Here is a 26812-nt window from a genome sequence, read left to right on the forward strand (position 1 = left end):
CAGATGGTGCGACGTAAAATTTGGGCCGAGCTTCTGCGACGGCCAGTCAATGGTGCAAAGTCGACGGGGAATGGAATCGGGACAGTGATAGAGAAAAGACGGAACCACGCAAAAGAACCAAAAGGTTAAGACGCAGGAAAGAATGAGCACTCAATCTTCACGATCTTGCGTCGACAAACGGCGGAGAATGAACTGAGGCGACGGCCCAACCCCCACTCTTGCAGGACGCTAGTTAGGCTACGAATCAGCCGGTATCGTCAACTAATCACCGAGCGGGGCTCAACCCCGTCACTCCCCTTGGTGTAGTTGGTTCATCACGTTCGACTGTAATGGTTTCATTGTCATCGAAAGGTCTCTAGTTCGATTCTGGAAGGGGAGAACCAATATTTTTGCCTTTTTAACAATCATCCATGTGATTGGCATTTTCTTGGCTTGCCGATGCCGGACGATTCTTTTTGGACTTAAGTGCTCTACGCCGTATCCTTCATTCGTCATCCGCATATTATTTTGTGAGGAACGCTCTGTTTTGCAAAGGGAAATACAAGATGGACGTCCCAGCTGCCGCGAATGCGCTTGGCACACTCGGTGCAGTAAGATCCCGTTGCCCCTGAACTCGCCGAAGAAAGGCCCAAACTCAAAACATCGCAGGTCTGCTGGTCAATCCAGCTCATCCCCCAGATCGTCATCAACTACCGCCGCCACAATGCGACTGGATTGCAGCCGTCCATGATGATGCTGTGGGCCTGGGCCGGAGTGCCGCTGGGCGTCTACAACATTGTCGAAGACTTCAACATCGCCCTGCAAATCCAGCCTCAGATCCTGACGTTCCTGAGCCTCGCCACCTGGATCCAGTGCTATTACTACGAACGAGTAGGCTATCTTTGTTGTCCTTACTTTCGCTCCAATACTGAACGTCGCGAACCATAGAACTGGTCTGTCATTCGCTCTCTTGCGGTCGTCACGCCCATAGCAGCGGTCATGGCTGGCATCCAAGTCGGCCTCGTCTTCGCCCTTCGCATACCCAAATCGCGCGGTATTGAGTGGCCGATGATCATCATGGCGGTCCTCTCCGCCGCCCTGCTAGCCGCCGGCGTGCTGCGGCATTATTGGGACATATACGTCCACCGTACCGTCCGCGGCATCTCCTTCATCTTCGTCGCCATCGATGCCGCCGGCGATGTGTTTTCGCTCGCGTCCCTCTTCTTCCAGCCCTCGGTCGACATCCTGGGTATCATAATTTACGCTACCGAGTTCGTGCTCTGGTGTGGTGTTTTCGCGTGTGGTGGGTACTACAACTTTCTGCCGTGGTTCCGGAAGAAGCTCGCCGCGAGGGAGGAGGCTTCGCGAAATGGCTCTTCGGGGGAGACACCGGGTAATGGCATAGCTTTGCATGATCTGCCTTCTTCGACATCCGTCTTTCGCACAGCATCTGTTGAGGACACGGGGTTGCGTTCGAGGCATGCCGCGTCTCAACAGAGCCAGGGGATCGCCATCTGATAGCTTATGTGCGCGTGCGTGTATGAGGAGGAGCCATAGGTAAATTCAGTACAACGAAGCAAGCTCCGCAGTGTCTACTTCAACCTATATGATACAACGCGTCGCCATTCTGCCAGCATGCCAACACGTAAAGAAAGTCCGCCATAGACAAATTTGGCAAGTATGAAGCCGTCATCTCCGCCAAGTCCTACCCAAGAAAAGAAAATGAAAAGAGAACTCCTTTCCCGACGCTTTGCCCTCCGCTGCCCCACGATATCTCCGTCACACTCTTCTTCTAATCCCGCTTACAGCAACAACACGGCAGCGAAGACGGCAGCGAAGCTGACCGTCACGGTGCCGGCTCCGGCCTTGGCAGGGCTTGACGTGCGGGGCATCGTGCCGTTGCTCTGCATGCCGCCGCCCATGCCGTTGGCGTTGTTGCACTTTCCGGGGGAGAAGTTGTCCTTGGCGTCGCTCAGGGACTTGGCGAAGGAACCGGCGAGCTGGGCGGCGACTTGTTGGACGCTCTGGGGCACCTTCTTGACGACGGCGTCGATGAGCTTCTGCGCGCTGGTGCCGGTCTGGTCGACCTGGGAGACGATGACGCCGCAGAGGTTGGCCTTCTCGAACTCGGGCTTCTTGTCGTTGAGGCCCTTGATCAGGGCGTTGCCGTCCGACTGCAGACCCGTGACGAACTGCTGGAGGTTGAGAGCCTCGTTGAGGGTGATCTCGCTCGTGCCCTCGACCTGCTGGGTGCCCTGCTGGAGGGTGTTGACGAAGCCGCCCGCCGCCGTGGCGAGGCCGTTGATGTCGCCGTTGAAGCCCTGGACGGCCGTGTTGAGCATCTTGAGCTGGTTGTCGACCTGTTGGATGACGCCCGAGATGGTGGCCAGGTCGCGCTCGACGACGGAGGGGACATCGCGCTGGACCCGTGTGGGCATCTCGGCGAAGGCGCCGGCGGCCAGGGTGAGGAGGGTGATCTCGGTGGTGAACTTCATCGTGGGCTATGTGTATCGACGGTTGTTGTTTGAAGTGGTTGTTGTAGGATTATAGGTGTGTAGGCTAGGGGGTATAAATCCGTACGTATGGTATCGTCTCTTCCGTATTTGACCAGCAATCGTGGAGGATCAAGACGCAACCCAAAAGGAAGAGGAGAGGGCTACGAATGGCTTATAGGCATGGCACAGACTGGACCCGGGACGCACGATTCTCGAGGACACAAGGAGGGGCAAAAACAACCTTCCTCGCACAGACGGCAACATTATCTGGAATCTCAGCTCATCACTTTCCCAAAAGCGTAGTCCGTCTCACAATGTATCCCACGGTTCACCCTCGTAGCCCAACGCCGCACACAGTTTGGAAGAAGAGGGGGGAGGCAGGAGGCAGGGGTGGTGGTGGGATGGAGTCAGAGGAGGGGAAAAAGTACTCTTCGACGGCGCTTCTCTTCGACCGGGGCAAGCCTCCCGTGCCGCAACCGCATTGACTCGACTTGCTGTCTCTTGCTGCCTGACGTCAATGCATGGATCAGTTAGGGAGCCTGTCACGGCTGGCGCGCAGCTCTTCAAGGCGGGACGCGAGCATCTGGCTTGCTGAGCCACTCGCATCGCACGAATAGTGAGACTCTGGTGTTGGTTCAGCCTCTGCGCAGGTTGATCGACGACTGGGTGCCATAACCCTGTTTAAGGTAGGGTGCTTATTCCACACAAGCTATGAGTAGCCCACTGATAGCCCGCTCGCTCTGCAGGCGTGGGAGGATATGCCAACATGAATAAGCGTCCACCAGCTGGGGCATGTTAATTCGATCCATTTCCTCTCGTACCTGGTGGCAACTCTTGTCATCTTGAGTTTGCGAGCTCTGGTTCTTCCCAACATGCCGGCCAAGCCTCCTCACATCGCCTGAACAACCCATCGTTTACACCGGAAACCACCACCACCACCACCACCGGCGGGATTTATTTTAAAACATCAAACGGAACCGTCCCCGAAGCTGGACCGGGGGTGATGTGAAGTTGAACGCTGCAAACCCGTCGCCCCGCCGCTGCATGATACGACGTCGCTCGCCGAAGTGAAACGTGAAACGTGCGGACAGATCCTTGCTCAACTCTCTCCCCGAGCCCAGCGGCGGATCTGACGATCCCCCACAGGCTTTGCAGCCGAACCAGCACCACGTTCGCTGTGGATTTCCTCGCTCCAAAGGTCTGCAATAGGAGAAAGACTGGAATCTTTCAGGTTGAAGCTGTCCCAGTTTGTCGTGACAGCCCCAAGTTGACTCAGGCAATCCAAGGCGAGCTACGGCTCGATAAGCCCGGAAGAAAGACCACACACTGGCGCGAGCTTCCTTCCCTTGGCAGTGTCTCTTCGACGTACGAAGGGTCTTGCCAAGGGTCCTATCAAACGGATCAAAGGCCTCGACGATCCCGGGGGCATAGCGGACGCGGGATATCGAATGCTCTTAAAACTTGAGAGCTTTTTTATTTCAGTTGATTGACGGTTGACGTGAAGTCCGGGCCTTGTGATAATCCTCGTCTTTGCAGTCTCTGTGCGATGCGTGGGCGATGGCCTCGCTGGCCAATGCTTTAACACCGATCGTGTTTAGGCGAGACTGATCTCAGGCGATGCCGGCGAAAAGGTTTCGCCGTCACAAGTTTTGGTAGGGCGGTCCCGCAACTCAAAGGCGCGACCTGAGTCGACCAGAGGAAACATCTCGCGTGAAGCCGAGGAACCACTCCCCCCATGAACTCTTGCCGAATGCGAAGGTGTTTGGTGACCACGCGGTATTGTATGGACTGGTGTTTCTCCAATGCCTCCCAAGTGCCCGGTGGGTGTGGTCAGCAACAGGTCGTGGGGGTGGCTGAGAAGGAGTTTGATTGAGAATTGATTCGTAGCCGACAGTACCAGCGTCTCAGAGTCGCAGAGATTGTCTTTGCAGCTCGGCATTCAAGTTTTCTGCGCGAGTATCAGAGTCCAGGTGAAACGGGATGGGAGGTAGGCACGGCTCAGGCCACCCACGAAGACATGAGCAGAGCCAATGTATCGTCAGAGAGCCTCAGGGTGAGGGAGGGAGGGGGACTGCAGACTTCCGACCTTCAGCCGATTCTGCCGCGCAGAAACGCCAGACGAGACTGATTGGGCCGGCCCAGCTGCACCGTCGCACGGCGCGTCAAAGTGTAGGTGCCATATCGCTTGTCGGATTGAAACTGGACGCAACCCAGCCTCGGCTCCGCGTGCTCCTCGCATCGGAGTGGCCCAAAAGGGAACCCCATCTTCGAGTCTGTCCAATGGCGAGGGTCGTTCCGGCTTCTGCTTCGTTTCTGATTTCTCAAATTCCAGTGAGATTTCCAGTCTCGGTCTTGCCGTCTTTCGTTTTTGGACGATTTGATCATGGGACGGCACTAATATGTCTTCCTGACGCAGCAGCCGTTCGTAGTTGATTGGAGGTTCTGTGAGACGCCCAAGTCCAGACGAACCCCTTCACCAGACACTCTTTGCTAGATATTTCTGACAATCATGGAGGCGAGGGTAGATGTAGGAGTTGTTGTCTCCCAGACCGCCGGCGCATGTCTCCGGAATGTTTCTAGGCCGCCCGGACCCCGGCAAAGCGACGGACTGCGCGAACTGCGCTGGGGCTATCGAAACTTGAATGTATGGGTAAGCATATTTCCGCACGTACAAAGAAAGGGTGTTTTGTGATAGACACGTCAAAGAATTTGACGCGGGTGTCATCCTTAATAATAATACTAACTTGTGTTAGATGGGTATCATGCAGAAGCCTCCAAGCCTGGTTCTTTCCCCTTAGTCATCGCCAACTTCCCGTAAAACTGTAAAACTCCTTGCTCTCTGGTATTATTTGAAGATTCGTCGTCCACCAGTTCGGACGGGAAACCTCTCGACGCCGCTGGACTGCTGTTCGTGCCACAGGCCCTGAATACCAACCCATCCACCATCGCCCGACATCTTGTACCGGCGCCACGCCTCTCGGAGGTGGTCCGGACGCAGGGGGCCTCTCTTGTCCTCTTTGGCGGCCTGGCTCGCCTCGCCGTTCTCGTCCTTGGCAGAAGGCGGTGGAGTTGGCAATTCGGCCTGCGTCTCGCCGGTGTTCGCGATCCATTCTCCTTGGACATCTCGGGCTCTCTCAATAAGTTCGCCAATGAAAAGCTTGGATACTGACTTGACAGCCAGAGCGACGTTCGGTGGGACGGACTGCGATACGGTTGCATTGACGACCTAGGGTGCGTGAGTATAATGCGTAGGAGCGGGATGACAAGATGTCAAGAAAGTCAGAACACGGGAAGAAGCTTACTCTCTTGACCACGGACTCCGTAAGCTTCGCGGCGCGCCAGAGTTCGTAGCGATCGTACTGTTCTGGGTCGAATGACTCGACTAGCATGGCACGGAGTCTGATCTCTTCTTGCTTCTGCTCTTGGGTTCTAGCCGTAGTATCCACAAGGGCCATGCGCATGTCGTTATCGTCGTCGTCGTCGTTTGCGCCCTCCTCCTGTCCTTCTGCTGCGGTGCCTGTGCCGCTGACGGTCGTGGGTGCGCGTCCGCCTACGAGCGAGGGCGTCTGTTCTCTCGTTTCCACGTTCGTCTGGTTCTTGGGCTTCCTGCCGCGCTTCTTCTTAGGAGGGGCGCTGACTTGGCTGCCACTGACCACGCTCATGGTATCGGCGGATGGTGATCGAGGGAATGGTGATCCGGCTCCGTCGGGAGGGAAGGAGGTCTGTCGAAGAGGATGCGCCGAGGCAGCGGCGGAGGTGACTGAAAGGGTTGAGGCCTTGCGGCGCTTGACAGACTGCTGGGAGCCGCCATCGGAGGCGCGCTTCTTGGTCGGAAGCTGTGCGGATGACGGGTATGGAGGAGAGAGTGCGGTCGGCGAGTATGCGTAGGGAGGAGACGCCATCGTGGCGGCGGGCGGGTGTGCTCTTCGGTCGTCGCTGGATCAAGAAGGTGAGGTTGAGCGCAACCGAGTAATTCGCGTTATAAGCTCGTTTAGTTCGAAGGAAAAAGATTCTTGCGTTCACCCGGATGAAGCGCAGAAGGGTAGTAGTTGTGGAAGTTAAGTTTGAAGTTGGGTTGGCAGTTCACGATCGGCAGGCAAGGCTGGAAGCGCGACTGACGGAAGGTGCTCTGCTGAGGAAGGAGGAAGGCTGACTAAGGCGATATCACATGACCCGATGGCTTGACCAGTTAATCTTGGCGGCCAAGCCACGATGCCGCCTTATATAATCAAGAACCCACTTTGGACCCTTGTGTCGGAAACCTGGGGTGCAATGACTGCTACCTCGCGATAAGATAACGCCGTTCGTAACCGAATTTTCTTCTCCGATTTACCTCCAGGCAATGACTCCAGCGGGTCCCTTCCCGATCCATTTCTTTGGTTTGGAGCTCCCCTCTCCATCCGGCTTCCCACTTACACATCTCATTTCTCCCCGCCGTCGCTATTTTGCCCGGCAAACAGCATCAGAATGACCCAATCCGAGGATGTTGAGCTCAAAAAGAGCAAGAAACACCGAAATAACAACCACAATGGCTCCAGCGCATCCACCGACGGAAGCGATGCCGAGACCGCGAGCCAGACCAGCAGCAAGCGGGGCACCAAGGACAAGAAGCGCAAGGCAGATGGCGAGGTCAACGGCCACACAAGGAAAGCTCGCCGCGAGAGCCTGAGCCGACCTGCGCGGGACCCTCGCGATACTACTTCTCCCAAGTCCAAGAAGAAGAAGAAGAAGTCAAAGCCCGAGGGAACCGTGACGCGCTCTCCCAGCCCGGTCATTGACTTTGACGGTCTGAGTCGCCCGAGTAAGATCACACCATCCCCAGCCCCGCGCCAGCCATTGACTGACTCCCCACTCCCATTCAGGCGTCGGAACCCGTGAGCGACTCGAAGAGAGCCCCGAACTCGCCGCCGTAAGACTTGCGAAGCTCGAGGGCGCTGTTCGCACTATTCTCGAATGTGTCGGCGAAGACCCCGCCAGGTCCGGCATCCTCGACACCCCGAGCCGTTACGCTAAGGCCATGCTCTTCTTCACCAAGGGCTACCAGGAGAATGTTCGCGACATTGTCAACAATGCTATTTTCCAAGAGGGGCACAACGAGATGGTCATCATTAAGGACATTGAGATCTTCAGTCTTTGCGAGCACCACCTGGTTCCTTTCACTGGCAAGGTGAGCACCAACGAGGTTGGCATCCAACATCCATGCACAAAGCTAACAGAGATCCCGATAGATGCACATTGCCTACATCCCGAAAAACCAAGTCATCGGCCTGTCCAAGATCCCGCGCATCGCCGAGATGTTCAGCAGACGTCTGCAGATCCAGGAGCGCCTGACCAAGGAGGTGGCCAACGCCATCATGGAGATCCTCCAGCCGCAGGGTGTCGCCGTCGTCATGGAGTCCAGCCACTTGTGCATGGTCATGCGCGGCGTGCAGAAGACAACCACCAGTACGATTACCAGCTGTGTACTGGGTGCCTTCGAGAAGAAGGAGAAGACGAGGAACGAGTTCCTCAGCCTGGTGGGGTTGAAGACATAGAGCAGGCTTCAAGACACACCGTCTTGTCTAAGACAATCCTCTTCCCAGGGAGGGGTTAGAGGAGGGGCTTGATGCCGCGTCATTTACATACTCCGGCGTTTTGGTTTATAAGGGCATCATGAAATGGTAGTAAAGACCATCTTTTCAACATTGGGTCAAGCATCGGCGATATTTTGGGGTAGATTTCATGAGAAGGGAGCTCAACGCTCGTTCTAGGTAAAACGTTTTGTCTTCTTGCTGCTCAACGGCGCGAGTACAGTTTCAACGGCGCAAACACAATTGAACATTATGTCGCGAGCCGTTTGCTCGCTCACATCCAGCCACCTACGTCCACTTCCGGCTGCCAGCATGTCGCCGTGCTTGTTTGTCTTCACGTTCAGAAGAAGCGGTGAGACCTCCCTGCGTCTCAAGTGCAGGAGGATCAGCCAAACGAAACCAATTGATGCTGTTGGGAGCCCCGGACACGGACGATGTCGCAAGTCGCAAAAAAAAGGAGGCTTGCAATGTCTCAGAGATCTATCGGCAAACACACCCAAAAAAGAATTGGTTCTCCCCTTCCAGAATCGAACTAGAGACCTTTCGATGACATTGGATAAACCATTACAGTCGAACGTGATGAACCAACTACACCAAGGGGAGTAACAGGGCTAAAGCCCCGCTTGGTGAGATGTTCGTTGAGTCGAATTGCGCACCTAAGGTGGGCATCGTCTTAGGGCTGCATGCATGCCCACCACAATGCACATAATGCAGTGAGACTAACCGCTTTAGATCCGGGAGATGACGGACCTCCATTTCAAACCGGACTCGCGCATCCAAAACTCGTGGCTTGCGACTTGCCATTGAAGGCCTCAATCAGTCCTTCAATGGAAGAATACATGCCCAGTACTGTTGTTACGACCCCACCCAGCATATAGAAGATGTTCCATGAGTTGAAGAATGGCTTCTTCATGAACCCCCTCCAATACCGCCAGAACCCGCCGTCAGCGTAGCTGTATACTCCCGTCGCAGGATCAAACCGCTCTTCTTCGGGCAACATGGCGTCTTTACGGATCCAGTAGCCCAGTCCCAGGAGCGCGGGCAGCGTATACGTGAACGACAAGATGAACAGGGCGCCGATAAATCCCGACACGAGTGAGAACTGAGGAACAGCGGCACCGACGATGAACGCGACGGTCCAGTAAACTGGGATGACCAATGCCCAGAGCATCTTCCCAGCCGAGGCCGTCAGCGGGGGAGCGCCGCACACGGGTTGGAGGAACTCGATGTAGAGGACCTTCATTCCGATGTTTCCGTACAACCCCGCGGCGATCAAGCCGGTAATGAGACTCAGCACGTTCGTCGCCGTCTGCCAGGCGTAGGGAGACAGGCCCTGCATGACGGGATTGAAACTGTACTGGCCTTGGTACGAGTACACGTACATTCCGAAGATGAGGTAAATGGAGTAGATGAAGATCTCGCCGCAGAGGAGGGCTTTCCAGAAGTCCATCGGATGGCGCATCTCGGACATGAAGGCGGCGAAGATGAGACATCCTCCGTACGAGTATACGGCCTGGTTCAGGCCGTTCAGAGAAGCCAAGAACCCTGTCCCGCCGGATGCCAGTCCTTCGGGTGGCATACCGACGAAAGTGCGGACCGGACCGGGGCCGAACGCATCGCCAAAAGAAGCCTTTGTGGCGGCAAAGTTGGGTGGGGAGTGTGCGACGACGCCCATGCTGTTCAAACAGTCAGATAACAACACAACGGTTGATGAAAAAGAAGAAGGGTACATCATGCACTTACCAGATGAAGAGGACTAGCAGGTTAATCCAGACAGACATGTTCGCAATCCACGAAAACCTCTGCAGAGTCCGGATCTGGCCGAGAACGAAGCCAGCCACCATGAAAATGATGAGGCACGCCACGAAGCAGATTCCCGCACCACCGTTCGACCCCTTGGAGATCTGCGAGATGGACTGGCCGCTTCCGAGGATCAGCACACCGACGAAGAGCATCAGCTGCAGAGCCTGGGCGAAGTTGACAAGGTGCCGCGCCCAGGTGCCGAAGACGCGGAAGTACAGGTCGCCGTAGCCTTTCAAAGGGTACCGGTCGGAGTCGAGGCCGAGAAACGACCTGTAGAGGATCCAGCCGGAGCTTGTCGTCGTCAGTAAGCTGCTTGGCCTGGCAATTGGCAGAGAAGGAGGTGTGTGCGCTTACTAGAGAGACATTACGCCGAAGACGGTGTAAAGGGCAACGCCTGGTCCGTATCCCATTTGCGCAAAGGCCCAACTACCACGAGTTAGCGACAGCATCGTCAGCCGCGAGGATCGTATACACTCACGGCGTCGACCCCGGGCCCAAGATATCCGTGGTGATGAGGTAAAAGATGGCTCCCCAACCCGCCGTCCTCATCGCCCTGCTCGCCCTCTTCCATTCTTCAGGCGTTACGGTGCCAACAACCCCCTCGTCCGCCGGAGTCAAAGTCTTGTCGCTCCCACTCTTCTCGACCCCGGCCACAGAGACGCCGCCGAGATTTCCGAGTTCGAACTTCCCATGTTCATCCCCCTTTCTAAAGCGATCCTTGACCACGCTCTTCAACGTTACCGGGCCCCGGGCCTGCACATATCTCTCGTTGGCCTCCTTCTCCTCGGCGCGGGTGATGCTCGCCCAGTACAGGTATTCCTCGAACGTGACGTTCGGGTCGTGCAAGTTAGGCGTCTCCATGATGTCGACAATTTGCCCATGTCCACTGGAGCGAGAGCTGGAGTTTTCATGCGTCGACTTTGACATCTCGCGAGGGTCGTGGTGGTGGTTGCGGTCCGTGATCGCCGCGGGCGCGACCGGGTGTGCGGGCATGCTGCTTCAAGGCGTCTCAGACTCGGGACGATTCTACGTGCGCGATGTCATTGGGGCAAAACTGGAGAGAAAACAACCGATGAAATAAACAACGCTGGATCCGAGAGCCAAAGACGGTCGATTATGGGGAGCATAGATGTCGTCTTTATGCTTTTTCTTTCTGTTCTTTCTCCTTGGCTCATCTTCGGTCTGATAACGGCTCCTTCAGCTCAACTCATCTCCCCCCGGGACGTAGCATTCCGGGATGCCCAGGCCGAATGTACCTCAAATCGATGAAGGAATGTTTCGAACCCCGCGATATCGTCCTCGACCCCAAGTGGTCGTTCAAGGGATCCCCCCCTGCCTCATCCCGTGCTAAGCTTTCGTGCACCCCTGGACTCGTTGTAACCTAGATAAGGTGCCATGCAACCCAGCCTGTCCGGTGCTTTACTATGTACTAGATACTCATCCAGCCTGTCCGGTGCGATGACGGGGAGAGTATGCTGATCTGTCTGGACGTTCTTGGACCTCACCGTCAATGATAAGAGTTAGCTTATCTGGAGCTAACCGGCTGTGTTTCCTCCTGTCGGTAGATGAAGAAAGATGTTTCGTTGTCATGCATTCTACCACGGTCGACGGACTAGAGAGCTTCACTGTATTATTGGTTGAACTTGGAATGATGGAAGGTCGGCAGATGAGGTGTAGAAGTTGAGAAGGCCTGAGAAGGCGCTCACATTGGATTCGAAGCCTTCAAACGTTGTGACGACGACAACATCTACCAAAGACCTCATTTTGGTTTTGAACGACGGGGAATCGGGTCACTACAGGCGCAATAAACATTGAATCTGCAGACGTAGGAATGTTCGTCGTACACCCCAAATTGGTCGTCATAACCTGTTCTCGCCAGTCAAATAGCTAATATGATGTCTTCACGGCACAGAACGTGTTGCATGCTTCAAAAATGAGCAGATCCAGCTGGACCCCGCATCGCATATCGAACTATCAAAAAGTTGAATCGCTTGCCACTTCAGCAAGTGGCGACCCGACTCCACCAAGACGAGGTGAGATCATCGTGAATTGCACAAAGACTGAGACGGTTGGAAAACCAATATTCAGATGCTGTCCTTTATAATTTCCCGAAACGCCCATTGCCGATGGACTCATTTCGTCATAGCGTAATACGCAAGTATTGTACATTTTGATGATATTATACATATCCGTTCCCATCTTACGACTCTTCATTGACAGTGGTGGTCTGCTTCCTCTTGATCTCCCTCTTCTTCGGCTTCAACCACTCCTCCATACCCTCGGGCCAGTAAACCCGCCGCGAGGGACCACCCATTCCAAACTCCTCGGGAGGAATGCTCTTTGCTTCAACCTCTATGGGACCAGCCTCGCCCATTTCGTCGTCGCCGTCCTCGTCCTTCACTTTCTTCTTTGACTTCTTGGGCTTCTTTGCGCTTCCGTTCTTGTTGGCTCGAACCTCATCCTCTCGTTCAAACGGTATGATGTCGTTGATCAGGTCATATCCGGGAAGCTTGAACGTGCGCATTAACTCGAAGACGGCTTGCTCCTTGTCCTTGGCCTCGATCATGAGGTCCATATCAGGAGAGCACGGAGGCAAGGTTCTCACGCGAGGTGAGTGCTTCCTGCGATCGCGAGGGCTGATGGCTCCCGGACAGGATTCGCTGTAGTGCATCTTCTGTCGGATCCCCTTGCGAGTCCAAGTCGCGCGGATGCGGTCGAACACTCCTCTGATATCCTCCGTGCCCTCGCGTAATTCTTTTGCGTCGAAAACAATGTTGTGATGATGGAAGTCGAGAACCATAGGAATGTTGAGTTCTTCGCAGATGGGCAGGAGATCGTGAACCGACCAGGACACGTCGTCGTTTTCCAGAACTAGGCGGTTCTTGACGGATGGTTTGAGCTTGGCGTAGTTGGCACGGAACCGGTCTAGGGTGGCTGCCTTATCGCCGTAGGTGCCTCCCATGTGAAGGATCATGATGGCATCTCTATTCTCTTGCTCAGGAAGACGCAGGAGTGAGAGCAGCTCATCGTGGTAATCGAGATCGCGAACCGCGTTTGTAATGACCTCTTTGCGAGGTGAGCCCAGCTGTGTAAATTGGCCAGGATGAGTGGTTAACCGATGTCCAAGCCGAGTGGCGACTTTGCCGGCTTCTGCGAGAACATCTGCGGCAAATGGCTCTAGGCGATACCCATACTCTTCATGACTGGCGAAGGGGAACATCTCTGAGCTGAGGCGCATGAACTTGATGCCGTACTTGTCGTTCCAACGGAGCATCTTGACGATATCTCTGGCATTTGCCAAACCGAGCTCCTGGACGTACTTCTGGCCCAGTGCGATATCGGCAGGTTTGGTGTCATCAGGGCGATTCTTGGTAGCATGCTCCGGTTGGCTGGGATCGGCAAGCGGATGCCGGTGTTGTATGATGGAGGCAATGCGACAGGTCCTCGAACTGAAAACCGGAGGATTCGCAGCTCGTAGGTATGTGTTTAAACAAGCCTCCAATGCCATTAGTTCAGGCCCATAACGTGATTACAGAAGACTTACATATCCTAACCGACCTGTCCACGGCAAAGGCAGATAATCACTGTTGACGGGTGGCACTCTCGCGGCCCCTCTCTCGGGAGCATCATCCTCACGATACTTGTCGTCCTCGACGTCTCCTATGGCGCCTTCGGCCTGAGGGCCTTCGATGGGTGCAACGTCCAAATCTGGCGTTCCGGACCGTTCTTCTTCGACCTCGCGTACGCGCTCTTCGGGGTTGGCGGGACCAGTTTCGATAGTAGGGCGCCAAACCTTGCCCTTTCCACTTTGCTTGTCGGCGCCGGTGACGTGGCTGGCTTCAATGGTGAGACGTTGTGTCCTGGTGGAGTTCTGAAGACGATTTTCCATCTCGCTGAGCTCCCTCATGGCGAAGCGGACGCCTGTCTGAGAATGGTCTTGCATTTTGCGACTGAGCTGGCGGCGCTTTGCAGGTGGTGCTGTCGATACGTCGGTCTGTGTGGGGCCCATGCCGGCGCCGGGATCGGTGACCTTTTTGACGTCGTGTATACGACGACTGGACCTGCGAGGAGGGGCAGGCTTTTGCTCGACGGGGTTCTTTATTTCTTGAGACGGGGACGGGGAGCCTTTGGATGGGGGCTGCCTTCTTCGTTTTGGAGCGGCCATGGCTGAGGCTGAGAAGGAGTGGAGGGAGGTAGTTATGTATGAAGGGGTGAAGCGATAGAATGACCAAGCGAGTGATGAGTTCAGGGGCGGGATGAGTGACGGCACCGGTCTGGTGGTACGGAGAAGTCGTCGAGCGCAAAGGCAGTGATTGGCCAGTGCGGAAGAAAAGCTCCTCATGCAGTCAAAGACCGGGGGCACGGCGGACGGCAGAGAACGATTCGGTTCGAGATGGGTTGAAGTCCAGTGTGTCTGGACCACCTCTGGGATGCGTATGCCTGAGCTAGGAGTGGGAGTGGGTGTTTGTGCGGTGGACACTGTCTGAGGTATCTTACGGATGTCAGTATGTAGTGGTACATGAACTTTCATGTAAAAAATGAGAAGCGAGGCAACGGTCAAGTTCGGATAGGTTGAGGCTGATTACGTACTAACCTGCTTGGGGGAGCGAAAGGTCCGGTAGGAGAAATAACAACAGAATGGGAGGTGCAAGAGGGACGACAGGATGTTGAGAGGAATACGAGAGGGAAGGATGAGAAGGGAAGAAAAGGTGCAGCTCGCTCGAGTAGGAGGGAGCTGGGATGGCGAGAAGAGTAGTGCTAAACGGATGGCATGGAAAGAAATGTCATCAAGGGCCCGGAGATGGAGATGGCTCTTTGTGGCAGTAAGGTGATGAGGTCAGTCAAATCTACCCAAAGTACTAAGAGTAGGTAGAGTAGGTAAGGTGAGTTGAGGGAAACGGAAAGTACCAGGGCGCTAACGGCTCGTCCACGGGTACTTTGTCCGTTTGCCTGCCGACTTGGACTTGGACTTGGATCTGGACGGGATGTTGGACTGATTCTTTCTTACGGGGCTAGTTGCATCTCGGTAAGGTACAGTGTAATAAGACCAAGTGGCTCAAAATCCAATGTCAGTCGGTGCCGGTGCCAGTGCCAGTGACTGTGCCTGTGCCTGTGTTCCGACCTAAGCTTCACAATGCATATTGTTTGGAGCTGATGCGATGGCGACGAGACGAGAATCACCCAGATGATGTCTTTCCACCGATCAATATCTGTAAGGTAGGTAATTGCAGCATAAGCCGACACTTCCTTACCCTACCGTCATCAGAAAAGAAAAGAGAACATGACGAATGGAAGGAAAGACGCGACGCGACCACTTGCCTCTTGCCTCTTGGGACTGATTTGATACGCACCTTCCTCTGAGACAGAAACTGAGATGGAAAGCAGTAGATTCCGGGGAGGAAGGAGCACGGTCCAGGCCAAGTGCGTCATTGAATGCGGCAGGAGGCGAGAGCTCCGACGTCACTGATGCCCGTGGACCACACCTCTTTCCACTTTCCACTTTCTTCGTTCCACAGACCGGCCACAAGAAAAGAAGAAAAGAAAGAAATAGAACGGCAGGAACACACCGAAACATTGAAAAAGGAAGAATTTTACGCCTCACTGGCGGGTCTGGACCCGATTCCGAGCCTGCCCTGAACACTGCCCGGACAACACAGCACCTGCACAGTGAGGTCCGGGTGGACCTAGGTACCCGGGGCAGATCTGACCGAGCCACTGCACCTACCCTCTTTCGGATAGCTTCAGCCTCAATGAGCTCATTCATACCTCACTATCCTCTACCTCATATTTTTACATCTTTGCACTACTTTCTAAATCTACCTTGCTGAAGCCGAGGGGACGAGGCAGCGGACATGCTATGCCCGAAATATATGTATTTTGTCTCAAAACACTCCTTAGCCAGGTGTCAACGGTGAGTATTTCCATCCCCTGGTCAGCCTCAGCGCTGGACCTTAGCTCACCAAACTCACTCAAGCATCTAAGCTAATCGAGGCTATCTTATCTTAGAACTGCAACTTCACCCAAACCTATCCTCGAATGGAAAGCCGGTAATTAAGACTTCCTCTCCACTACGAGTACCAGAGATGCATTCCATTAATACCTTCAGGTCACTTGTTTACCAAGGCCCAAATTTCAGAGACAACCGGAACATCCATCACCGATACATATCGTCCGAGACTACATGGACCCTTTTAGCTCGACGACAACGCGTCAATTGATGGTGTAGCGAGCATCTTCTCACTCGGTCAAAGACTTATCCAACGCTTCTCATCAAATCATGCACTCAATCGCCATCGGACCCCCCTGCTCTAGCTGAGCAAAACCTCCGGCACTGACGCCGCAATCTCGATGCTGCAGGTCGTGTCACCGTCACGTCACGATAATAAGGACCCGACAAGCCATTTGATGCACCACCTCACCCTTTCCCCTCCTCGTACCCTGCCACCTGGGTTGCAAAAAAAATAGCCGGTCTCCCGCGCGCGCGCGCCCACCCACCCAAATCTTCCCACACCCACCACCCACCACCACCCACCTCCACCACCCACTTCTACCCTTATTATTATTATCAAATTATACACAAAAAATCCAGGAAAATACTAAAACATTACAATATGCCTAAGAAAGCACGTCTATAAGGTATATACAAATTTCTTAAAGTAAAAAATATTAAATATAAAAAAAAAGACCTCTATACGCATTTTAGCTTCTCTAAGAGGTCTAGTTAGTATATACTATATAAGGAAGTTATAACTTCTAACTAGCGCCGCTATAATAACCCTTCCCTACCTAAAATATATAGGTATAAGAGACTCTTTAATAATACTAACCTTAATAGTATTAAGTCGCTCTATAAAGTTGAGGGATTTAAAGTAAAGCGTCTACTATAGGATATAGTCCCTACTGTTGCTAACCTTAACGTTAAGGCCTATTACTAGACTCTTTAATACGCCCTTAAGAAGAGATAGATTACTAAGCGCGTAGCTAAGTAAGTTAACTATATTAATAAATATATAGCCTAGCGCTATCTTAAGTATATAAAAAAAGCCCTAGAAGAACGCCCTACCCCCTACTAGTAGTATAATACTATTTTCTCTAATAAATACTACTTTAGCTTTACTAATAAGTAATTAGTATATATTATAAGGAAACTAAGTATATATAATAACCCTTCTAACCTCTAAGAGCGTTATAAGCCTAATAATAATAAATATAAGGCTATTTATTACTAGGCTACTATTAGCTATAGGTTTAAGAGCCCTCTAGTCTAATATAAAGTCCCTACTAATAAGAACGGTAAGATAAGCTAGGATATCTATATTAATAAGATATTAAAGCTTTATATTAAGTAATAGATTAAAGAAGCCTATATAGAGGGTAAGTACTTTATACTTAAAGAGGATAGTAATAGTAGCTATAAGCCTAGTAAAAATAGCTATATAAGGGCTTAAAAGGATTAGAATAGGCTAGAATACTACTTTAATTACCTATAAAGTCTAGATCTCTTACTTATTAAGAATATATAGTTAGTACCTAAATAATAGGTATATAATACGCCCTATTAGGACGTTAAGACCCTTAAGTTAATTATAAAGGTAGTATAAGAGTTAATTACGCTTAAATTAATTAGTAAATAGATTAAATTAATACCTAAATAGCTTTATTAAGTTATTAAGCTTAATAGAGGCATAATAGGCTTCTAAAATATAAGTTATTTTAATGTTTTCGCAATTGCGTTAAGACCGGCCATTTTTTTTGCAACCCGAGTGCCTGCAAAAAAGGCTACGCCACCTTTTCACTCGCTCTAGTCGACGGACCAGTTCGTTCTCTTCGAGTTCTACCCGACGCCTGATTGAATTTGCAATAACTTCATCACCTCGCTACACCACAAAACCCAGCTGCAACACCACCCCCAGCAGGAAAGACGAAACATCACCAGCAGGCAGCGTCCTACCATCGCACGTGTTCGCTACCGTTCTTCATTATGCTACCTACTTTACTCACAGAGTCTAGAGGTACAGTGGGTATCTTGGAATACAGTCATCGCTGAAAATCAAACAATTGGCACACTCAAACGCTCGATTGTGAATCCGGAGAGTCTGGCCGGCGGTGGTCTAGCAACCCCGGCGCCGGGTCCTCCACTCGTCCCCGGCGGTGCCGATGCTGCCCGGGCTCTCATCTCCCGCGTCTGCCAATACTGGCTCCGGCATACAGGACAGTCGTACCTTTCAATCAGGAACCACGACGATAGGCACCTGGCGTGGAAGGCGTGCTGGCATTTCTTGAGCGTCAAGATATCGTCCTCGGGACTCTCGTCTGGGGCGCTCTCCGTTCCCCATAGCTGCGATATCCTCCGCTTGAACGCCGCGAGCGTTGTTCTGACTTTACCGATGGCGTTTTGAGATCCTCCAACGTTGACTTCCCCGCCCTCTTCAGCAGCGTGCGAAGATGCTGCGTGCGTCGGTAGGTCTCCGTTGGTCGTGCTGTGATCGCTTGAGACGAACAATGGCCCAATGCAGATGGGACTACCAACAGCGACAGTCAGTAATGCAACTCAGAGTTTCTGGCGCCGTGTTTCCCCGCCTGCCATTCAGTCTTTTCTGGGGCCCTTACAGGCCTATCCTCGCTCTCCAATTCAGAAGTACTCACCATTCCAGCCCTGAGTCGTGCTGATTGAGATTCGACTCAATGTCCAACTTCTCCTGGCCGCCAGTTGTCGTGCGCTCGGAGACAGTACTCAGCTTTCGACGCGCGTCTTTGAACTGGGAAGTCCGAGGATTAAATTTACGATGGTCTTTGACTCGAGCATACGTTGCGCATATCCTGTCGCGATGGGCACGTCAGCTGCTGTCACCATTTGCTTGCGGAGAAGGCTTCAGTACGGTCTGTACAGGGGCCCCAAAATGAGGAGAAATAGGAAGAGCGTAAGCAGAATTATGCCAACTTCGTCCATCCTTCCGGCGGCGATTCAATGGGGAGCATCGCAGCGTCCCCCTTTTCGATTGATATTATGCTTCTCGACGATGGATTTGTTCCTCAAGGCAGCGAGAGCGAGGCGCTGGAGTTATTTGCTGGCAGGATCACTGAGTCGACATTTGATTGCGACCAGGGCACTTCAAAGCGGCCAGGCGGCGCGCATGACCATTTTTAACAGACTGTCTCCAAGAATTGGCAGAAGATACACATCTTGGTCAGATGACGGCTAACGTTACCTTCTGGCGGCATTGGTGTATGGCGTGGCAGATTCTACTGGTTTTCAATGGCCGGTTGGCAAGCTAAGACAATAAATCTGCAGCAAACGCAATCATCGATTCGGCCAAGGATTCACTCATCAAGTCTCTAGCAGCACGCGGACGCAACACAAACTTTTCGTGATCGGCGCCGTCGCGAACACATCATCAACAAACAGCCTAACGCCGGTGGTCTTTCACGGGCACGGCGGGGTTCTTACTTGTCATGACCAGTATCGTTCTCTCCAAGTTTCCCAGCTTGTATTAAGCGATTCCGCTCTTCTAAAGCTCGAATTCTGGGCGACAACACTCTTATCCCATATCTCAGGCCAAGAAGCTTGGCTGCAAATTCAGCGACTCAGGTGCCAATTGGAAGGCAACGCACACGATTGGACAGAAGGATTCGTCTTCTGTCGTGACGTAAACTCTGTGGGTGGTGCAGCTCTTGGTCTTCTTGGAGAGCGGGGGAACGCCCCCAAGAACCCCGGAGGTGGACCAACCACCTCAACGTCGCTGTTGGGGAGACAGGCCAGGGTGAGTCTGGATTTCTGGGCAACAGCTGAGGCGCGAGAAGAAACTGCAAAACGAAGCAGCTTATCAGCATCAGTGGATGGGCGGGGGAAATGCTGGGGTGACAAGGGCCTGGGGACGAGGGTTCTTCATGACCTCACCAGGGAGAGCCCCTCCATTGCCCCTCTGCCCCTCCAACAAGACATTGGCATCTTCAAAACGCCGAGATACCAAACGAACCCCTCCGAGGAGGAACCGAATTGACAGCCCAGAGCTCCATACTCGGGGCTCCTGTGGCTCTCCGTCTACAGAATGTCACCGGCAAGACAGGGAATGGAACACGCAGATGAGCCGGCCGACGGCGGCGGCGCTGAAGTATGGAGGAGAGGAAAGTGGACTCCCGAGGAGCGGCGGCGGCGGCGCTGGTGCCCAGCCCAAGGATCAAGTGAGTGTGACACGCTCAAGTTTCTGAAGCCAAGAAACCGCCAAGTTGCCCGGCGTCCCTTGGCCTGCTATCCAACAGTCAGTTGGCACTCCATCCGGTGTCCACCACCGCCGGGGCGGCCAAGACGTCCGCCGTCCAATGTTATCGTCAATCGTCTGTCGGTATGCTGAAAGGAGCAAGGTTGGCATGCCGGGTGAGATTGGCAGAGGACCCGACCGAAGGACCCTTCTCCGAACAATCCGCAAACATGCGGTATCATGATGCGCCATTGGTCGTCGCCGGAGCCGGTAAGGCGGGTTATCGACGGTCTTGGTCTCCTTGGGTTCATCCCGCCGAGACACTAGCCATCACCCTATCTCAGGATCCCACGATAACTTCGACACATTTCCATGAGTCTCCAAAACCGGGCCACCGACTCTCCTCCTCCAGTCTCTTCCGCCGCCGAGCATCTGGGCGTCTCAGTCGGAGTGGCTGTGTTTCTCGGCAGACCCGTTCTCCCCCGCCCGTATCGCGCCCGGCACGTCGTGTGTCGTTCGTACCGGGGCAGCATCCCGGTTCTTCCTCCCTCTCACTCCACGATGCTCGCAGCGGCAATTTGGACGCACCTCTGGGCGCCTGTTGTCGTGTGCGGGGGCCAGAAGCAACTTGGGCCGGCAATGATGAAGAAAGGCAGCGATGGCTGTTGCTCGGTCTGCAGCGCAGAGATGGTGTGACAAAACGACGAGGTCGGGCAGAGGGAGAGACGGAGCCCGCCGATCTGATTCGATTTCGGGTCTTCACGGTCGCCGTGTTGGATGAACGGATGAACGTTTGTCGGCGGTCTCGAACTCGTAAGGCGGATTCCCGTGGCATCGTTCACATCGCCGACGACGGCTTCTCTGTGAACCTCCGTCGCCACTCTCCCAGGGCCGGACAAAACACGGCGCTTTATACTCGGGCAGTGCTCTCAGAGGCCTCCTAAGCACACAAGCAGATGGTGCACGCGCGTCGTATGGTGCGTACGTCACTTGCTCGCGGCGGACACTAACTTGGGATCTTAGCATGGCCCTGGGGCTCTTGTTGTGAAAGGTTAGGTAGACTACAGGACGCAACAAGCCGGGCGCCGGCAGAGAAACACAGGAACGGCGCCAAGATCTCGGCTCCATACCCCGAGGTCCTGTGTTTCTCCTCTCGGCTCTACGAATACAAGACGCGGGAGGAACGAGTCTCGTCAGCCGGACTCCAATCCGCGCCGCCAGGAAACGGCTTCTCGGCATAGTCTTGGCCGCTGGAAATACCCTGCAGCTACCATCACCGACCAGCGGCGTATCCACATACCAGCGTTGGAGGTGAACTCGTAGTGTTTCCCCTGCGTCCGGGAATCCACGTCCCACGGGGTCAGCTCAGTCAGATTAACCCGTTTGTTTAACGAAACAAGAGTGATGTTCATCCTTCCGGGTTTCCGCTCGGCGCAGTGCATGCAGAAATAACTCCTCATACTGACTTCAGACCTGCCGCGCTACGGAACTCACGTCTTCGCGAGCGTCCAATAGCCCGAATATCATATGTACTGCATAGTACAGACATATCTCGATGCATACATGTACCCTTGAGGCACACTACTGCACGCCCCGAAGCACCCTGGTAGTCTTCTAGAAGGAGTGGTCCCCCACACATGGCGTTCTTTGGGAAGGCATATTCGAGTCCTGAATGGCCGATTCTCGGTGGAGAAAGCCCAAAGTCTCGTCCTCTATCTTTCTGGGCGCAGCCATTTTCATCACCGAAAGCATCACAACCACATCCACCCCCTCTTTCCCATGTCTCGGGGCTATCCAACATACGGAGTGCTAGGTAACTGGAAAGCAAGCATTCGGGTAGCGAATTACAATGCCCAGAATTTGCATACGGCCTCGCAGGATACCAAAATGCCCAGAATGAGGCCCGCTGCCTAGACTCTCGGCGGCCAAACATGGCAGCTAGGAGCGTAGAGTTTCCACCAAGATCTGGATTGCGTGCTCGCAAATGGTAGCTCGCGTGTCCTCGAGCAGCTTTTGGCATTAGATTCCCAGCTCCAACGCCATGGAAAGCTGGCACCGGGGTCCCCATGTTGAGAGCCCCGCGCAGAGCCGCCAAGGCTGAAGGAACACACCTAGACGAACACTCACTCGTCGAACGTCGCGGCTTCGAGAGGTGAGATATACAGGGAACAAGATGTGGGCGCCTCGTTCCCGCCCCGTTGTCTGCCTATCGTTATGAAGTCATAACGCCGAGAGAGGAGGACGCCTTTCCCGGCGGACACCTCGAATACATCTACTCAATCTCCCCCCCAAGTTTTGGCTTTATTTCCCCCCAATTCTCTCGATATCAGCAGAAATCGTCTCTTCTCCTCGGGCACTCTCCCCATCTTCTCTTCCTTCCTATGCTCGCCTGTTCTCTTAACATTAAGGGGGTAGAAGTGCTTGAACCTGGATAAGAGCACTCACACTTTTGCCCGTTCCATGCCTCATTCGTCAATAAAATAACTATATTCCCACTACTCCGATTGGATCCGACTTCAACTCTTGGCACCGTCCGGAAGCCTCTACCCAGGGACCGCTTTACACCGTTCCGCTCCGATCCTCCGCCCCCAAATCACAGTGTCCCGACTACTCTCCGGTTGACTTGAAACGATATTCAACATGGGAAAGAAGGACCCTGAAGCCGAGGCGATGGCCAACCACGTCTCTGGCCAATCCAATAAGCCCATGTCCCGTCCTGCCCATGCCCTGACTACAGACCAAGTTGTCCAGGAGCTCAGGGCCAACCCGGATGATGGTCTAACTCCAGAAGAGGCCAAGACTCGTCTTGACGAGTATGGTCGCAACGAGTTCGGTGCCGATGAAGGCGTCCAACCACTCAAGATCTTCATTGGACAAATTGCCAATGCAATGACCTTGGTAAGAACACTCACTTCCTGGACGTCCTTTTAGGAGTAAGCTGACCTTGACGTCCCAATAGGTCTTGATCCTGGCCATGGGTGCCTCCTTCGGTATCGAGTCATGGATCGAAGGTGCCGTCGTAGCAGGCGTCATCGTCCTTAATATCACCGTCGGTTTTCACCAAGAGTTCAAAGCTGCCAAGACAATGGACTCGCTCCGCTCTCTCAGTTCACCCACTGCCCAGGCGGTCCGTGAAGGCCGCAACGTCACAGTTCCTACCGTCGAGATAGTCCCCGGCGACATGGTTGAGCTGAAGACCGGTGACACCATTCCCGCCGATGTTCGCATTGTGGAGGCTGTCAACTTCGAGACCAACGAGGCCCTCCTGACTGGCGAGTCTCTTCCAGTCCGCAAGGAGGCTGCCCAGACGTTCGACGACGACACCGGCCCCGGTGACCGCCTGAACGTGGCCTACAGTTCCTCGACTGTCACCAAGGGACGCGCCCGCGGTATCGTCTTCGCTACTGGTATGTTCACGGAGATCGGCCAGATCGCTGCCGCCCTCAGAGGAAAGAACTCTCGCCGCCGCGACGTCAAGCGCAAGGAGGACGGCTCTGCCTCTTTCGCTCGCTACCTTCAAGCCTGGACCCTGACTCTCTCTGACGCTGTTGGACGCTTCCTTGGAGTGAATGTTGGAACACCACTCCAAAGGAAGCTGTCTAAGCTTGCTATCCTCCTCTTCGGTACTGCTGTTGTCTGCGCGCTGATCGTCCTGGGAGCCAACAACTTCAACACCACTCAGGAAGTCGTCATCTATGCTGTTGCTACTGGCCTTTCCATGATTCCTGCCTCTTTGGTCGTCGTCTTGACCATCACCATGGCTGCTGGTACGAAGCGCATGGTCCAGCGCCACGTCATTGTCCGCCAGCTGAAGAGTTTGGAGGCCCTCGGCGGTGTCACGAGTAAGTCAGTTTCTAGCTCGACGCAGTCACGTACTAACTTGCTTCAGACATCTGCTCCGACAAGACCGGTACTCTGACCCAAGGCAAGATGGTCGTCCGCAAGGCCTGGGTGCCTGGCAAGGGTACATTTTCCGTCAGCAACACCAAGGAGCCCTTCAACCCCACTGTCGGCGATCTTGGCCTCCAACCCGCCCAGCCCAAGGACATCGACTTCCGGGGGCAGGAGGCCGAAGGCGAACAGATCTCGAACGGCGAAGAGATGGTTCTCCAGAACAGAACACTGACTGACTACTTCAACATCGCATCGCTCGCCAACCTGGCCAACGTCCACAAGACTGCCGAGGGCGAATGGCACGCCCGTGGCGATCCCACCGAAATCGCTATTCAGGTCTTTGCCTCTCGCTTCAACTGGAACCGTCTTCGTTTCTCTGGCGAGACCAGCCGATGGAGACAAATCGCCGAGTTCCCCTTCGACTCTGACGTCAAGAAGATGTCTGTAATTTTCGAAGACACCGAAGCCGGCAACGACGGGAAGACTAGCAAGACCTGGCTCTTCACCAAGGGCGCCGTCGAGCGTGTCATCTCATCCTGCCCGACGATCCAAATGGGAGATGAAGTTATCGAACTCACCAAGGACATTGAGCAGGATATTCTTTCCAACATGGAAGCTCTCGCTCGCCTCGGTCTGCGTGTTTTGGCCTTCGCCAGCAAGTCCGACATTGGTAGTGTCGACAACCACGAGAACCTAGACCGCATGAACTTCGAGAAGGACCTGACTTTCCGTGGCCTGATCGGTCTTTACGACCCTCCTCGTCCCGAGTCCGCACCCTCCGTCAAGCAATTCCATCAAGCCGGTGTCAGCGTCCACATGCTGACTGGTGATCACCCCGAAACTGCCCGCGCTATTGCCCTCGAGGTTGGAATTCTGCCGACCCGCATGAACGAGATCTCCGCCAACGTCGCAAAGACCATGGTCATGGCTGCTCACGACTTTGATAAGCTCTCCGACGATGAAATTGACAAGCTCCCACGCCTTCCTCTGGTCGTCGCTCGTTGCGCCCCTCAGACCAAGGTCCGCATGATTGAGGCTCTTCACAGACGGCAGTGCTTCGTTGCCATGACTGGTGACGGTGTCAACGACTCTCCCAGTTTGAAGCGCGCTGATGTCGGTATTGCCATGGGTGAGAGCGGCTCTGACGTTGCTAAGGAGGCATCCGACATCATTCTCACTGACGATAACTTTGCCTCTATTCTCAACGCCGTCGAGGAGGGTCGCCGCATGTTCGACAATATCCAGAAGTTCGTTCTGCATGTGCTGGCCTGTAACGTTGCTCAGGCTTGCACCCTTCTCATTGGTTTGGCGTTCAAGGATGAGACTGGCCTTTCCGTCTTCCCCCTGGCGCCCGTCGAGGTCATGTGGATTATTATGATCACGTCTGGTCTCCCGGACATGGCTCTCGGATTCGAAGTCGCAGCGCCTGATATTATGGACCGACCTCCCCAGAACGTGAGTCCCCTGAACCATCTTCTGAAACCTTAGATGATGCTAACGCAACAAACAGATGAAAGTCGGTGTCTTCACCTGGGAACTCATGCTCGACATGCTGGTCTACGGACTCTGGACTGCTGCTCTCTGCCTTGCATCCTTCCTTCTTGTCATGTTTGGCTGGGGTAACGGCGATTTCGGCGTCAACTGCAACAACTCATACTCGGACCGCTGCGATACCGTCTACCGCGCCCGCGCTACTTGCTTCGCTTCCCTCACGTGGTTCGCCCTCTTCCTCGCCTGGGAGATGGTCAACATGCGCCGCTCGTTCTTCCGCATGCAGCCCAAGAGCACCAAGTACTTCACCCAGTGGTTCTGGGACACCTGGCGCAACAAGCTGCTCTTCTTCGCCATTATTATCGGCTTTGTCACCATCTTCCCCCTCACCTATATCCCGGTTCTCAACACAACCGTTTTCAAGCACGCGCCCATCACCTGGGAGTGGGGTATTGTTTTCGTGTGCGCCATCCTCTTCTTCGCTGGTATCGAGGCCTGGAAGTGGGCGAAGCGTATATACTTCCGCCGCCAGGCTCGCAAGCAGCACGGCGTCAACCCGGATCTCGAGAGCCGTGTCTTCGGTCACTACTACACCATCGGCGGCGTCGCGCTGGAATCATCACCCACTCTGACGATGGGCAGCCGCACCATCACAAACGAGAAGGACATGCGGGAGAAGGGTGCGAACGGGTACTCGAGTGGGTAGATGGCGATGTTGTTGTGGTATCGGACAAAAGTGTTTTAATTCCCTTGCGACTCAAGTCGATTGAATCTTAATGTGTCATGGGAAGGAAAAGGCGAGAGGAGGAAAAGAGACAAGAGCATAAGGTAACCGATGATAGTGAATACCCCGTAAGCACATTTCACACGCCTTATAGAGAGGCGGGTAACGGCAACTCAAAATGAAAGATTTCTGCATCTAATCTAATTGAATCCCTGATCATGTAATAGAGACTTTGACAGTTTCGTCAAGACACATCTTTGTTCGGCCAATGTTCGCCGAGCTGGTACTGAAGTATGAAAACAATTCCTGCCTACCTACCGACAAGCCATCCCCACCATGCGACAACCCGCGACTCCACAGAGTACCCGCCACAATTATCATGACAAGTACAGAATTTTCAACAACACATCCGATATGGTGTAGTGGCCAACATGATGCCCTCTCATTAACTTGAGAGGTTAGGCATAGCCCCGAGTTCGATTCTCGGTTTCGGAACGTTTTGATGTTTTCTTTTGCAAGTTCGGTGTTAGTTGTATGAAATACACTTGTAGAATAGCTGATCACGCTGTCATCTCACACAACCAACACAGACAGACATACTCATTACTTTTAGTGTCATAGGTAAGCTTATAGAATCAGTCTATAAATCAAAAGCCT

The 26812-nt window shown here is 53.7% G+C and overlaps 7 protein-coding genes across 7 annotated transcripts; 3 read left to right on the forward strand and 4 right to left on the reverse strand.

The window, feature by feature from the left end:
- Positions 1-545: 545 nt before the first annotated feature.
- Positions 546-1497, forward strand: CkaCkLH20_05508 (uncharacterized protein; the record flags this gene model as incomplete). The annotated part of the gene is made up of 3 exons (XM_038888227.1): positions 546-590; positions 649-870; positions 928-1497. 3 exons carry the CDS (start codon positions 546-548, stop codon positions 1495-1497), a joined length of 837 nt encoding a protein of 278 aa, XP_038746703.1.
- Positions 1498-1781: 284 nt separating this feature from the next.
- Positions 1782-2474, reverse strand: CkaCkLH20_05509 (uncharacterized protein; the record flags this gene model as incomplete). The annotated part of the gene is made up of 1 exon (XM_038888228.1): positions 1782-2474. The coding sequence occupies one exon, from the start codon at positions 2472-2474 to the stop codon at positions 1782-1784; it is 693 nt and encodes a 230-aa protein (XP_038746704.1).
- Positions 2475-5319: 2845 nt separating this feature from the next.
- Positions 5320-6376, reverse strand: CkaCkLH20_05510 (uncharacterized protein; the record flags this gene model as incomplete). Its single annotated transcript, XM_038888229.1, has 2 exons — positions 5320-5700; positions 5777-6376. The coding sequence occupies 2 exons, from the start codon at positions 6374-6376 to the stop codon at positions 5320-5322; spliced, it is 981 nt and encodes a 326-aa protein (XP_038746705.1).
- A 565-nt stretch (positions 6377-6941) lies between these two features.
- CkaCkLH20_05511 (uncharacterized protein) lies at positions 6942-8008 on the forward strand (the record flags this gene model as incomplete). Its single annotated transcript, XM_038888230.1, has 3 exons — positions 6942-7275; positions 7337-7641; positions 7703-8008. The coding sequence occupies 3 exons, from the start codon at positions 6942-6944 to the stop codon at positions 8006-8008; spliced, it is 945 nt and encodes a 314-aa protein (XP_038746706.1).
- Positions 8009-8801: 793 nt separating this feature from the next.
- On the reverse strand, positions 8802-10840 carry CkaCkLH20_05512 (transmembrane amino acid transporter; the record flags this gene model as incomplete). The annotated part of the gene is made up of 4 exons (XM_038888231.1): positions 8802-9720; positions 9788-10138; positions 10202-10273; positions 10326-10840. 4 exons carry the CDS (start codon positions 10838-10840, stop codon positions 8802-8804), a joined length of 1857 nt encoding a protein of 618 aa, XP_038746707.1.
- Positions 10841-12047: 1207 nt separating this feature from the next.
- On the reverse strand, positions 12048-18701 carry CkaCkLH20_05513 (uv-endonuclease uve-1; the record flags this gene model as incomplete). Its single annotated transcript, XM_038888232.1, has 5 exons — positions 12048-13343; positions 13392-13908; positions 18070-18369; positions 18494-18599; positions 18656-18701. The coding sequence occupies 5 exons, from the start codon at positions 18699-18701 to the stop codon at positions 12048-12050; spliced, it is 2265 nt and encodes a 754-aa protein (XP_038746708.1).
- Positions 18702-22686: 3985 nt separating this feature from the next.
- On the forward strand, positions 22687-26137 carry CkaCkLH20_05514 (potassium/sodium efflux P-type ATPase; the record flags this gene model as incomplete). Its single annotated transcript, XM_038888233.1, has 4 exons — positions 22687-22944; positions 23006-23888; positions 23936-25395; positions 25451-26137. The coding sequence occupies 4 exons, from the start codon at positions 22687-22689 to the stop codon at positions 26135-26137; spliced, it is 3288 nt and encodes a 1095-aa protein (XP_038746709.1).
- Between the last annotated feature and the right edge of the window lie 675 nt (positions 26138-26812).

This window comes from Colletotrichum karsti (genome assembly GCF_011947395.1).
Source record: "Colletotrichum karsti strain CkLH20 chromosome Unknown Scaffold15, whole genome shotgun sequence".
NCBI classification, from domain to species: domain Eukaryota; kingdom Fungi; phylum Ascomycota; class Sordariomycetes; order Glomerellales; family Glomerellaceae; genus Colletotrichum; species Colletotrichum karsti.